A 14,078-nucleotide genomic window follows, 5' to 3' on the forward strand; every position below is an offset into this window, starting at 1 on the left:
GAGAAGGAGGGGGGAGGCGGGAGGGGGTGGGGACTACATCTCCCAGCGTGCCTTGCGACGCGAGCACTACAAGTCCCGGCGTGCCCCGCGGCGGCGGAGCGCGGCCGCCATGGGCGGGCGGCGGCGGCGGGTCGCGGCGCAGGCGCGGTGGGCGCGGCGGGCACCGGGGCTGGCCGGGCTCTTTTGTTCGAGGGAGGCGGACGGAGAAGGGCCAGGCCCGCTGTGCCGCTGGACCCGCCCCAGCCGCCTGCCCCCGCGTCCTGCAGGCCCCTTCCCCTCGGTGAACCGTTGGCGGGGCTGTGTAAGGTAAGGAGGGACCGGCAAGGGCGGAGTGGGGCGGGGGGGGGAGGGTGCAGCGTGTGGACGGATGGCGGCGGCGGCGGGGGGGGGGGGGGGGGGTTGTGATATGAGGGGAGCGGCGAGGCGAGATTGTGGCGGGAGCGATGCTGGGAAGGAATCGGGCGTTGCTAGGGGGAATTGGGGGGGGGTTGCTGTGGGAGGTGGTGAAGGGGGCGAGGCGGAGGGTTCGGGGAGCGATGGGATGCTGGGGGGGGCATAGAGGGGTGGGGGTTAGTGGAGGGGAATTCGGGGTGCTAGGAGAGGAGGAGGAGGATTGGAATGGTAGGGAAGGAGGGGGGCAGTGGAAGGGGAAGGTATGGGGGTGCTAAGAAGGGGGGGAGAGTGGAAATGGGGGTGCTCGGGGTGCTGAGGGAAGCGGTGCCGGCAGGTTTAGAGGTGCTGGGGGCTGAGGTGTTAATGAAACTGGGGTGTCCGGGGTGCCGAGAGAGGCACTGCTGCGGCATTTGGGGGTGCTGGCAGGCAGGGATGTGTTGGCAGAGCCGTGCCCCTCGAAAGGGGCCGCGGGGGTGGGGAAGGGAGAGGGTCGGAGCGAGGAGGGGCTGGAGGGGGGGGGGGACAAAGCTGAGCCCAGAGGGGCCTTTGGGGCGAGAAAGAGCTGAGGGGAAACCCCGAAGGGTGGAGGGGAGAGGTGCGGGGGGGGGAGTTCCTTTGGGCAGAGAACAAAGAGGTGTTTTGGGGTGTTGGGGGAGGCTGGTGCGTGAGGAGAGAACGAGAGGCTGCTGCGGAGGGGCTGGGGGCTCCGGGGTGGAAGCATCCTCTGGGAGGGGAGAGGCTGGAGCAAGGGGGGGCAGTGATGTGTGCCTGGGAGGGGGCTTTAAAAAGGCTTTGGTGGAGCTTTTGGGGTGAAGAGAAAAGGGCTTGGAGGTGTTTCCCGGGGTGGAAGGGGGAAGAGCTTCAGGGAAGAGGGGTGGCTGGGGAAGGAGGAGGAGGAGGAGGAGAAGGAGAAGGAGGAAGCTTCGGGCTGCAGGCGCTCTGAGCGCGGGGAGGGGACGGGAGTCAGCTTTTGGCGGGAGAATTGAGCGGGAAGCAGCTCCGCAGGCTGCGGGAGGGCAGGCGGTGGGGACGGCAGCCGAGCCCCGGGCACCGGCCGCAGAGAGGGGCTGGGGGATGCGGGGCTGGGAGAGAGCTCCCCGGCCCCTCGGAGCTGGCGAAGGGAAACAGGGAGGTCGTGGCCGGCAGGAGGAACGCAGGGATGTGGTGGGATGAAGGAAAGGGGGAGAGGGTAGCAGGAGGTGTGGGTGGGCTGAGGCTCACGCGTGGGGCAGCTCCCCAGCAGGGATGGGAGTTTTGCCTCCGTTGGCAAGGAAGGTTGGAGAGCTGGGGGTGGGGGGAATCAAGTCCCACTTGGGATGGTAGTTGTGTAGCATTTCAGGGAAGGGTCAGGAGTTCTGGAAAGGGAAGATGCTGGAGCCAAAAGGGGATTTGTGTCTTTGGAGAAGGAAGTGGTGAAGCCTTGCTGAGGAAGCAGCAAATGTGGAGGTGCCTGAGGAGCACAGAGGGACTGGTGAAGAGGGGTGGCAGTGGAGTTTGGTTTGGGGGCTGTGGTGTGAAACTGACCCAGTCCCGTGCAGCACACGGCAGAGGCTGGAAGGTGGCCTGAGGTTGGATGGGGAGCACTGGGGGGAGGGCATTGAGGGTGCCAGAGGTGGGGCAGTGCTGCTGATTCGATGGATTTGGAAGCAGCTCTCAGGTGTGTAATGTCCCTATAAAAGTAAGAGATTAAATCTGTGAAAGGGCTGAATGATTACAGGCTCTGGCTGTGAATGATTTTGATTCCCTTTTCAAAACAGAGAGTCCTTTGTGTTGGAGAGGGAGGAAGGTGCTGAGTGTGTTTGGAGCCTACAGCCCCAGAGGGTGTGAGACCCAGGCTTGGTTTCCTACTAGTTCTTGAGATCCTGATGGGGAAAATGATTAGAACAGATTCGCAGATAGCACTGGGTTGGAAGGGACCCTCCAGGGGCGTCTTGTCTAACCCCACCCTGCACTCAGCAGGGACAGCTCCGACTAGATCAAGCTGCCCAGGGCCCAGTCTGATCTTGAATGCCCTCAGGGATGAGGCCTCAACCACATCTCTGGGCAGCCTGGTCCGGAGTTTTATCACTCACAGGAAGGAATTCCTTCTTTCCATTCAACCTAAAGCTCCCCTCAGCAGATTTGGCTGCTCTAAACCTCACTGCCCAAGCAAAAGACGCTGGTGAAGAGCCTGTGAACAGCAGCAGGCAAGCTTCTGGCTGTGGAGCTGCCAGGAGAAGTGCCCCCAGAGGGGTCACCCTACCCTGAGGGTGGAAGGCTGGCAGGGAAGGGTGCTGTGAAGACTGAGATTGGTGCTGGAAAAGCCAGGGAGTCGTGCAGTGCTTGGGGCAACGTTTCCTTATCTTTATACAAAGGAGAGCAGAACATAAACCTCTGCCCTGACTCCTCCACTGTTTATCTGAGCTGAAGAGCTCAGATGTGGTCTGCTGCTGCTGCAGCACAGAATTCCTGTCTGCAGGATGGGATTTATTCTTTTTTAACCTGGGGTTCTCTCTTTCTCAGCAGGGAAGGTACCAGCAGGGAAGAGTGGCTTCCCTCCTGGCTGGTGAGCTTCACTGGGAATCAGTGTGGCTGAACTTGAGTGAAGGTTGTGGCTTTTTCTTCAGCTTGGTTTCTGCTCAGAGGTTTGAGTTTTCACTCAAACTTTCCAGCAGTGTTTTGGGTTGGGTTTGTTTGTTGTTGGTTTTTTTGGTTGGGTTTTTTTTTCCCCCTTTTCTGCTGGTTTCAGGTTCTGGAGAGTGGAAGATTTAACATACTTCAAAAGAAAGATGCCTGCTGCCTTTCCTTGGCGTGTGTGGAATAAACTTGGCGTGGAATAAACTGAGTGAGCCCAGCCAAGTTTGAGAAAGGCAGGAGGAGGAAATGTTTTAAGTTGAAAACTCATTAAAGCTGAGCTGAACTCTTAATCCTTTAAGATGCAGCTAATGGAACGAGTCTGTGCTCAAGTGAAACCTCTGGGTCTCCACATTTTCAGCCTCTTTGTTCAGCCTGAAGGAGAAAAGACTCTGGGGGGGACTTCAGAGCTGCCTTTCAGCAGCTGAAGGGGTCCTGCAGGAAGGCTGCAGAGGGACTTTTGCTGAGGGTGTCTAGAGACAGGACAAGGGTGAATGGTTTGAAACTGAGGAAGGAGTTCTTCAGTGGGAGGGTGGTGAGACTCTAGAACAGATTGCCCAGGGAGGCTGTGACTGCCACCTCTGTGGGAGTGTTTAAGGCCTGGCTGGATGAGCAGCTGAGTCTGGTTGAGAGGTGTCCCTGCCTGTGGCAGGGAGGTTGGAGGAGATCTTGATCTCTGAGGTGCTTTCCAATCTGAGCCATCCTAGGATTCTGTGGCTTTTTTTTTTCATTCTTAGGCAGTGCTTCCTTTGCTAAACTCATGGACTGGTGTTGGGTAGAGCTTCCTGATCCTCCAAAGAGCACGTCCCAGCCAGCAGGACCTGCCTGTGCACTCAGGCAGTGGGTTGAGTGTGTTTGTGTTTGGCTGTTGGTGGTGTCACTGCCTGGATGATGTTCTGCAGCAGATCTCATGAGGTCAGGGCATGGTTCCTCAGCCCTACTGCAGTGAAGAGCTTTCAGCCCTACCTTTTTCTCCTCCTGCCACATTAATAGGCTTTTGTGCACACCTTTGTGCTGGGCTTCTCCCTTTGTGGCCTTTTACTGGAGCTTGAATTCTGCTCAAGTGTTTCAGGTGGATCTTGGAACCCTTTTCCTCCTAGCTGTAGACCAAAAAGTTGTTCTTTTGGTTTCTTTCTGTTCTGCTTTCCTCTTCTCACAGGATTTCAGCCTTGTCTTGACCATTTGGTAAGAAGTAGCACAAGAAAATGGAAAGATTTGGCTTAGGACCACCCTGAATTTGTCTTGAAATCAGAGTTTTCAGTATGAGTCCAATTTTTACACACATTAAGTACAGAAGATTGAAGCTGAATATTAGGAAATATCTTACTGATGAGATCTCTCCTGGGCAGCAGTCACCTGGTGCAGAACCTACAACATGAGACAGCTCATGGAGACTTAACAGAAGTTGTCTGCCCTGCCCAAAACTGCCCAGGCAGAATGAAATGGCTTCACTCTACACCCCTGTGCACAGGAACCACAGAACTGTTTTGGTTGGAAGAGAACTTTGAGATCATGGAGTCCAACCCTTCACCCAGCCCTGCCAAGGCACCACCAAACTATGGCCCTCAGTTCCACAGCTTCTCCATCTCTCCAGGGATGGGAGCTCCACCACTGCCCTGGGCAACCTGGGCCAGGCCTTGACAACCCTTTAAGGGATGAAATTGTTCCTCGTGGCCAACCTAAACCTCGCCTGGGGCAGCTTGAGGACATTCCTCTTGTCTTATCACTTGTTCCGTGGGAGAGGAGACAAACCCCCACCTCACTCCTCCAGGCAGAGCATCCCCCAGCTGCTTCTCCCCAGCCCTGTTCTCCAGACCCTCAATGTCCTTCTTAGAGTGAGGGACCCCAAATTGACCTCAATACTTAAGGAGTGGCCCCACCAATGCTTAGTGCCCTGGTCCTGCTGATCCAGAAACTTGGTGCCAGTGAGATGTGTTCGTTTCAAAGCTGTGGAGATGAGGACACAGAGCAGGGGGTGAGACCTTTCCAAATGGATGGGGCTGTCCAGCCTCTCCCCTTCCCCCAGAGACCAGAAACCATTCAGGGCTTTGGGTGCTTTGCTTTTTAATAACCCAAACCAAAGGCCTTTTAAAGCTGTTCCTGATCCCAGGGCGCTGCAGTCCTCCTGGAGTGCTCAATCTAGGGAGGCATTCCTGGTGCTGAGGAAGAGGGTGTGGGGAGCAGCTCAGATGCTTTGCAGATAAAGCCCCGCATTGAGCCTGTCCCCTCGGGGGGGAGGGTGAAGTCCCTTTCTCCTCGCACTGGAGCTGCGTTATGACTGCAGTGCAGCGAGAGCCCTGTGCAGCAGCTTGTCTGTGTGCTGCTGGCTCCAGCACCAACATCCAAACCCTGCCCAGCAGCTGGGAGCTGCAGCTTGGCCTTGGCCACCCACAGCACCTTTTGCAGCCTCTGGAAGCAACGCCAGGCCTTGTCCCTGCCAGGAGGGGCCAGCTTGGCAGCTGGATGCCAGCCCCGTGCCAAAACAGACCTCTTGAGGACCCCCAGGGCAGAGCAGGTCAGTGCTAGGGGGTGACCCTGGTGCACACTGCGGTTCTAGCAGAAGCAGAGGGATGGCTGCTGAAGGGACCGGGGAGCTTGGAGAGGGAGCTTGGAGAGGTTGCTGCCTGCCGTACGCTGAAAGGAATGGCTGCTGCAGGCTTGCACTGCTGCCTTTGGCCCTTTGCACTGTGCTTCTGGCCTTGGGTCTGCAGCTTCTCTGCTCAGCTCTTGCCACAATCAAAGGAGGGGTCCTCAGTCAGCAGGGAGGGGTCGTCAGTCTAAGGAGGAGTCCACAATAAAGCAATGGTTCTGCAGTGTTGCTTTGCTCTGCTGCCTCTCTCCATCCCCCTTTGCACTCCTGCCTGCCTCACACCACCTCGCAGCTCCCCTCCGAGTTCCTCTTGGCCAGACTCTGCTCCTGCTGCAGCTCGAGCAGCCCAGTGGTCCAGCTGAGCTTCCTTAGGTGCCTCCAAACCCAGCCCCTCTCCCAGCGGTTCCCCAGTGCTCTCCACTCAGTTCCTCTCGGCTGTGAGCACAAACCCCTGCCGACAGAGGAGCCCAGGATCCTGCTCCTCTGGACTGTCTCAGAGCTTATTTACTGGTAATAGTTGGAGCTGTGGCAGCACCTTCTTGGGATTCTCCTCTGCCGTGGTGTGCTCAGCTCTGGCCCCCATCTCCAGCAGCCATGTGGTGCCGGAGGAGGAGGAGGCTGGAGGGGAGGAAGGAACTTCCTGAGGAATTCCAGAGTGAAACACGATCTCAGCTTCCCGCTGCAGAGCTGGCTCCTGCTGGGGGATTAGATGCCGGCGGTGGGTCGGAGGCTTTACATTGTTGTCTTGCACACCAGCTGAGGTGGTGCCAGGCTGCCCAGCCGCCGCCGCCTCCTCCTCCTCCTTGCTGAGGCCGCAGGCAACCGGCAGCCTCCTCGATGCTGCTTCGGGTTTGCCTTTGTCTGACATCTGATGAAAGATGTCAGAGTGCTCCAGCCCGGGAGCTGAGCAGCAAAAAGCCTCTGGTGCCTGTGCTTGGATGGCTCTGCCTTAGTGAGCTGCTTCAGGTGATTGGGCTCACCCCTACCATTGAGCAGGGGAGTAGAACTTTGGGGAGCAGATGCTGGAGCTCTGCAGGCACAAAGATCAGCACAAGCAGCAGCCAAACAATCTCTTCCTTTCTCTGCTCTGCAGCTTGTTTGGGTGCTGAGCCCTCTTCTGAGACCACTTAAGGCTAAATAGCAGCAGAAGGAAGAGGTCTGTGAAGCAGAGCCCAGGCTATGGGAGGGACCTCCTGGCTTGCTCCATGCCCACCAAGCACCCTGAGGTGCCAGCAGCCACTTCATCCTGCCCTCTTTTGCTGCTCTCCTGCCTGTTTCATGAGCAGTCTCAGCTCTGGCTGCCGTGGTGGGGGAAAATCTTCATTCCTACTTCTATACCAAGTGAGGATCACAGATGTTAGGGGTTGGAAGAGACCCAATGAGATCATTGAGTCCAGCCCCCCCTGCCAGAGCAGGACCATCCAATCTAGCTCAGGTCACAGAGGAACACATCCAGACAGGCCTGCAAAGGCTCCAGAGAAGGAGACTCCTCAACCTCTCTGGGGAGCACTGTTCCAGTGCTGCAGGAGGCTGTGGTCACCTTGCTGCTGGCGTGGGCAGGGGTGTGGTGTGAAGGGAAGGTGTCTGGCAGCAAGCACAGCCAGCTGCTGAGCACCCTGCGGCACAAGAGCCTGGCTGCTGGCACAGCTTGGGCACCAAGGTCAGGCTGAAAAGCAGCAGTGCAGTGATGAGGTCCAGAGTATAAAGAGGTTGGGCCAGCACCTGCAGAGCAGAGCAGGGCTGCTGTATCCTCTGTGCTCCTCAGCTGGGAGACAGCAGCAGAGCCAGGGTGGTCTGGAGCGTTCTGACTTGGCCATGCTCCCTTCTGTCCTCTTTGCTGTGGCTTCTGCTGGTCTGAACTGACATCTTTTTGAGCTGCATGGGGCCTTTTTGGAAGCCTTCTGCTTTGGAGGATACTCTGAACAGCAGGGCTGAGCTCAGCAGCATCTTGTGCACAGGGGAACTCATCTAGCTGCACCCCAAGAGCTGAGCCTTTCACACCTCCTCCAACCAGGCTAAATCTGCAGCATTTCCAGTCCTCAGTCCCAGTTTCAGCCCTCAGCTGAAACTGATTCTAGAAGATTCACGATAACCCAAGTGCCAAAATTAAAAGTTTCTGGGCAGGTAACGTTTGAGCTGCTCCCTGCTCATTTTGTTTGGCAGAAAATAAGGATTTGACTGGAATAAAGAGGCCAAAAAAGAAAAGGCAGTTGTGTTCCTCAGCAGCCAGAGCTGCCCGGGCAGCTGTTCAGCAGGGTGGGGTTTTGAGAGCCTGAGGTACAGGGTTGGTTTCAGGCTGTCTGGATCCTGTTGCCAGCTTTGCCCAGTGGCTCTCTTTTTCTCTCCCTCTGATGGTTTTGCTGCTTATCAGAGATGACAGATGGGGAAAGTGGGAACCTTCCTGACCTCTTTGGTTCATCTACATCAGCGCAGCTCAGCTTGGCAGAGGCTGCTGCTGAGGTTGGGCTTACCAGAGGGCTTTGCGTTTTTGTTGAACCTGAAGGAAGAAAAGAAAAGACAAAACAAAACCTTCCCACGCAGTTTGATCACAGAAGCCCAGCAGGGTGGGGGTTAGAAGAGACCTCTGGAGATCATCCAGACCCTCCTAAAGCAGGGTCAACCCCAGCAGATTGCTCAGGATCACAATGGCCAGGCAAGGTTTTGAGTGACTCCAAGGATGGAGACTTTACCACCCCTCTGGGCGGCTGCTCCAAGGCTCTACCACCCTCAAAGTAACTTCTCTCGACAACTACCTGAAAGGAGGTTGTAGCTGGGTGGGGTTGGTCTCTACTGCCAGGCATCCAGTAACAAAACAAGAGGACCCAACCTCAAGCTGTGCCGAGGCAGGTTCAGGCTGGATGTTAGGAAGAAGAGTGATTTGCATTGAAATGGGCTGCCCGGGGAGGTGGTGGAATCCCCATCCCTGGAGGTGTTTAAGAGGATGCGGCACTTAGTGCCTTGGGCTAGTTAATTAGAAGGGTGAGGTGATAGGTTGGACTTAGTGATCTTAGAGGTCTTTTCCAGCCTGGTTAATTCTGTGATTCCTTCTGTGTTAGCTTTTGTCCTGTCGCTGGGCATCACTGGCCAAAGAAACAGAGTAAACTCCTGGTATGAAGTTTGCCTCCAGCACACCTTTGGGGTTCCAAGGCTCCTTTTAGGCTTTTCAAGCACAGGTGCTCCCTCGTGGGGCTGTGTGAAGTCTGCTTCTCTGGAGGAGGTTTTCAAGCCCCATCTGGATGTGTTTCCTGTGTGGCCTGCTCTAGGTGACCCTGCTTTGGCAGAAGGGTTGGACTCAATGATCTCCAGAGGTCACTTCCAACCCCTGCGGTTCTATGATCTCAGCTGTGGGGCTGGGACTTGGTGGTGTAACTGGTACCAGCCAAAAAGTGGCTGAAGAGCATTGCAGGGGTCAGAAGGGCATTTAGGAGAACCACCTGCCCCACAGCAGGGACATGGAGCAGGGACAAGGTGCTCAAGCATCTCTGGCAGCAGCAGGGTGAGACTCTGAGCTAGGATCTGCCTGGCTGTGGTTCTCTGAGTGGTCTGAGCTGGGTCCCCCCCCAGGGAAGCAGGGCCTCTCTGTGGTTTTTGGCTCTCTGAGGTGTTTCTGTTCAGCCTGGGGAAAGAGCCCAGCGTGTTGGCAGGGCTGCTCCTCCTCTGCAGCCTTCCCGAGCACGAGTGGAAAGCAGCAGGCTTTGCCCAAGGCCACCCAATCTCACCTCACCTTGGTGCTGTGGGGTTTTTTATGACAGCCTTGGGCTGTGTCAGGCCAGGGACTCGTCTCAGCTCTGCATCACTTCTGCCACATCCCAACAAGGGCTGGATCTGTGGGCAGGATGTTTTGACTGTCTGGAAGAGCTCTGGAAGATAAGGAGGGGGGGAAGACATTTTCTAGGTTGATGAGTTAGACAAATACCCCAGAGTGCAAATCCATGAACCAGCAGAGAAATGAGCAAGGGGAGCTCAGTGTCAGGGCCTAGGACTTGTGTTTAGAATTAACTGTTTAGCTGCCAGCTGGTATCAGTGGTGCAAAGCCTCATTCCCACTGCTGAGGAGCTCTGCAGGTGCTGCCTGCAGCTGAAGGTAAGGTTGAACTACACTGAAAAGCAGGTGAGGGAAGGAGAGAGAAGTTGTTGAGGGGGACACAGCAGAGGATGAGCAAACTGCTGTGGGCTGCTGCTTCGTTCTAGAGCTCAGCAGGCAGCACATGGGAGCAGCAAGGTGGAGATGGATGCAGCATAGGTGGAATCAGGCAGAGGCTTGGTGAAATAAGGTGCTGGGGAGCCCAGAAAGCCAGAGCTGAGTGTCAAAAAGGCATCAGGCCAATGCAACAGCTCCTGCTGGAGACTACTGTTTGCTTTTATGGGATGATGAGACCCTCCTGGCCCATCTTTTTGTGTCTTACCTGCCTGGTAGGTGCCAGTTGTCTCCAAAGCAGGGTTCCTGTGCCGTGCCTCTGCCTCTCCAGAGCTGCCCTTGACACAGCCTCTGCTGCTCTCTCTCCTCTTTCAGCAGCGTCGCCCCTCAGCTGAAAAACTGGCCAGCACAATGGGAAAAAAGCAGAACAAGAAGAAAGTGGAAGAGGTCTTAGAGGAAGAGGAGGAGGAATATGTGGTGGAGAAGGTCCTGGATCGACGAGTGGTGAAGGGCAAGGTGGAATACCTGCTGAAGTGGAAAGGCTTCTCAGAGTAAGTGCCTCCCTCCCTGCCTGCTGCTGGGTGGCTCCAGAGCAAACCTCTCTTCTGCCTTTGGCTCCCAAAGCCCTCTGGGCAGATGGCCTCAGTCTTCTTGAGCCTCTGCTTGCCTGTAATGTGCAGCTGAGAGGCCAAAGGCAGCCTTGATGATAAACCCCACCCAGTGCTGAATGCTTGCAGCTCTAATCAGAGCAGAGCCTGGGTGAGACTGGTCCCTTCCTGTCCTGCACACAGGCTGCACAGTGTCCCGAGGTGGCTTTCCCTACTTCAGATCTGGTGTGGAATGAGCAGCTGGATAAAATGAGCTGTGTTTCTCTCCCAGACAAGGGAAATAACTGCCTGGCCCTCTGGCATCCCTACCTGGAGCAGGGCAGAGTCCTATTTCATGGAGTGAGGACAACCACAGCCAGACCTCTGCTTCTTCTGACCTGTGAGGAGAGGCTGAGAGACCTGGGGCTGGTTAGCCTGGAAAAGAGAAGAGTGGGGGAGTGGACCTGATTAATAGTTATCATTATCTGAGGGGTGGGTGTCAAGAAGAAGGGGCCAGGCTCTTGTCAGTGGTGTCCTGTGATAAGCACAAACTGGAGCCCAGGAGGTTCCACCTTCTTTGCTGTGAGGGTGATGGAAACCAGAGCAGGCTGCCCAGAGAGGCTGTGGAGTCTCCTTCTGTGGAGACTTTCAGGACCCACCTGGATGTGTTCCTGGGTGATCTACCCTGGTCTGGTGATTATATTCCAGGTCAAACATCTCTGCCCTGCTCTGCCAGAGAGGTTGGACTGGAAGATCTCCAGAGGTCCCTTCCAACCCCTCCCATCCCACTATTCTGTGATCTCATGAGCTGGCAGCAAGGCCTTTCCTTGTCGGGGTGAGCTGCTCAGGGGTAGAAAGGTGTGTAAAGCCCTGGTGCTGTCTGTGGTTGCAGTGAAGACAACACATGGGAGCCAGAGGAGAACCTGGACTGCCCAGACCTCATCGCCGAGTTCCTGCAGTCCCAGAAGACTGCCCACGAGAGCGAGAAGTCGGAGGGCAGCAAGCGCAAAGCGGAGTCTGACTCGGAGGACAAAGGGGAGGAGAGCAAACCAAAGAAGAAGAAGGAAGAGGTGAGGTGGGAGTGGAGCTTTGAAGTGAGGTAGGGGCTCTGTGCTCACCTCCTTAGCCCAAGGTTTGGTGTCTAGGAACTGAGTGTCCAGGAGCTGAAGCGGCCACACTCCAAAACCTTGTTCTGAGTGGAGTGGAAGCTGTTGGCAGAAGCTGAGGCAGAGCTTGAAGGGCTTGCAGATGTTGTAGAGTCATGAGGTGTTGCCTGAGCTGGGCCTCCCAGGGAATCCAGAGCCACTCCTGGCACTACTCAAAGGCCAGTTCAGGACCAAAGAATGTCCAGAAGAACCACACAAAGGGGGAAATGGGTCCCTTGAAGAGGGGGAACAAGGTGGAGCAGGCAGCCTCACAGAATGGAAGGGACCTCAAAAATGATCTAGTTTCAACCCCCTGCCATAGGCAGGGACACCTCCCACTAGAACAGGTCACTCAAAGCCTTGTCCAACCTGAACACCTTCAGAGAGGTTGAACATCCAGCCTGGTCCTGAACACCTCCAGGGAGGTTGTGGAGCACAGAAGCACCCAACGTGATCAAAGATCACAACCACCCTGGGAAACCTGAGCCTCCTGCTCTGAGTGCTCATAGCTGCTTGGGAAAAGGGACAGTGAAAGGTTCTGCAGTGTGGTTTTGGTCTCAGGACCTGCTGAATCTTGGCCTGCAGGACCTTGGAAACCAAATCCTCTTTTGCAGCATCAGCTCAGCTGTGCTGCCTGGGGGCCAGCAGAAGATCAGCTCCGTGCAGTGGGTTTTACACCCGAGTGGCCTTCTCAGTTGCCTGCTGGCCTTTAGTCAGGATAGTCCAAACATCTGAGAAGCAGAACCATCCTGCAGAGCCACCTGGGTGTGCTCTGATGACCAGCAGCAGGGCAGGGCTGTGGCTGTTGCCTGGATGCTGCTCCAAGAGCAAACCTCTCTCCTTTTCAGTCGGAGAAACCGCGAGGCTTCGCCCGAGGCTTTGAGCCAGAGAGAATCATTGGTGCCACGGACTCCAGCGGGGAGCTGATGTTCCTGATGAAGTGGTGAGTGTGTCTTTGTGTCTGTCACTTCTTCACTTATTCTGTGCCAGAGAGGGAAGGACCTGCACCTGGGGAAGTCCCTGCTACCTGGCATGAAATCTCTCGTCATGGCGCTGCCGCCTGAGGTGACTCCTCTGCGCCGAGGCTAACGTGGATGTGAAACCAGCAGGTAGGGCCCTTGGGATTGTGTGACTCTTAAGATGTGTCCTCCCCAGCAGCAGATGGCAGCCTGGGGAGAGAGAGACAGACAGACAGACAGAGAGGGACGTGGTGTCATGGCACAGGCTGCAGTGTTAGAAGGCTGCATCCAGAGGAGAGCTGTGACCGTGACCGTGTCCACGTCAGCTATGGTGACGCAGCAGTGCAGGTGGGAGCCAGACCAGTCAGGTGTAGGTGCAGGAGCAGGAGCTGGTTTTACACCTCAGAAGCAGAGAGTGGCTGAAGGCAGGGCCACAGCTTCCATTCAGCTTCTCTCCCCATCCCTGACGACACAGAGCTGATCTCAAGCCTGCATCTTTCCTTCATGCGCTGCTTCCCCTCTTGCTCTGGAGCCACCCAGGAAAGGGTCGTTTGGATCCCCTGAGCTCCTCAGGGAGTTCTTTTCCTGCTGCTTCTGGACTTTTTCCCTCTCTGGTCTCCACTTCTTCCACCTCCCCTCTGTCAGCCCTCACCCCTTACCCTAACTTGCACCTCTGCTCTGGCCTGTAGGAAGAACTCCGACGAGGCCGACCTGGTGCCCGCCAAGGAAGCCAACATCAAGTGCCCGCAGGTGGTGATCTCGTTCTATGAGGAGAGGTTGACATGGCATTCCTACCCCTCAGAGGACGATGACAAGAAAGAGGACAAGAACTAACCCCTGGCGCCCCCGCTCTGGCCAGCCTTTGTATAAAGATCTGAACTGTGGGTTTGAGCAAAGAGGGAAAGAGAGAGAGAGAGAGAGAGAGAGAAGGCAGCTCCTCTGCTCGCTTGGGAGCAGAGAGATGGCTGCAGAAGATGCCCTTTGAAGAGACCCAGTATGGTTTCTGTGCCCTGCAGCTGCTCAACTGCTTTCTGCAGCTTCATGCTGTGTGCAGATTCAAACCAGCCCGGCTCAATTTGGGAGGGGGGAGGGGGGGAAGGGAAGGGTTAGGGGATGGAAATTGCAAAGCTTGGGAGGGGGTGGGGAGGGTGTTTGTTTCAAGGCTGCTGATTTTTGCAGCTTGTGGGAGGGAGAGGAAGCAAAAACCCCTTCCATGAAGGACTATCAGTTTGGGGATGGGTGGGCTGGGGATGAGGGAGTGCAGATGGATACTGCTTGTTCTTCAAAGACCATCTCAGCAACCCACAGCCTTCTTCCCAATAGTGTTAACTGCATTTTTACAGCGTAGCATGTGTGTAGGTTCTGTTTGTTTCTTGAGTTTTCGTTTGTTTTCTCTTTGTTTGGGGTTGGTTTTGTTTTTCCTTCTCTCCTTTTGCTATTTACTGATGGTATTGGGCTGAGGGGAAGGGCTTAGGGTTGGGGAAGAGAGGGAGGGATCTAAGGGAAATCAGTGTCTTCAACTGGGGAGGGAGATGAGGTCTGGTGATAATATTCCAGGTGATTTTTGTTGTTGTTTGTTGTTTCCCAGATCTTTTCTAGCAGATGAATTCAGAAAAAAGGGAGGGGGGGAAATAGGGGGAGGGTTAAAAAATAA

At 55.7% G+C, this 14,078-nt stretch overlaps 1 protein-coding gene across 2 annotated transcripts; it reads left to right on the top strand.

Annotated features, from left to right (window-relative positions):
• The first annotated feature begins 129 nt into the window (after window positions 1-129).
• On the top strand, window positions 130-13,771 carry CBX1 (chromobox 1). 2 transcript variants are annotated; one of them, XM_064174470.1, is made up of 5 exons: window positions 130-306; window positions 10,112-10,284; window positions 11,213-11,390; window positions 12,314-12,408; window positions 13,114-13,771. In XM_064174470.1, exons 2-5 carry the CDS (start codon window positions 10,145-10,147, stop codon window positions 13,256-13,258), a joined length of 558 nt encoding a protein of 185 aa, XP_064030540.1. In that variant the 5' UTR covers window positions 130-306; window positions 10,112-10,144; the 3' UTR covers window positions 13,259-13,771. The 2 variants fall into 2 exon arrangements, with proteins under 2 accessions (XP_064030540.1, XP_064030539.1); XM_064174469.1 differs by having other exon boundaries at window positions 131-306; window positions 10,109-10,284.
• The last annotated feature ends 307 nt before the right edge of the window (window positions 13,772-14,078 follow it).

The sequence above is a fragment of the Pogoniulus pusillus genome, chromosome 40 (genome assembly GCF_015220805.1).
Source record: "Pogoniulus pusillus isolate bPogPus1 chromosome 40, bPogPus1.pri, whole genome shotgun sequence".
Taxonomy (NCBI): domain Eukaryota; kingdom Metazoa; phylum Chordata; class Aves; order Piciformes; family Lybiidae; genus Pogoniulus; species Pogoniulus pusillus.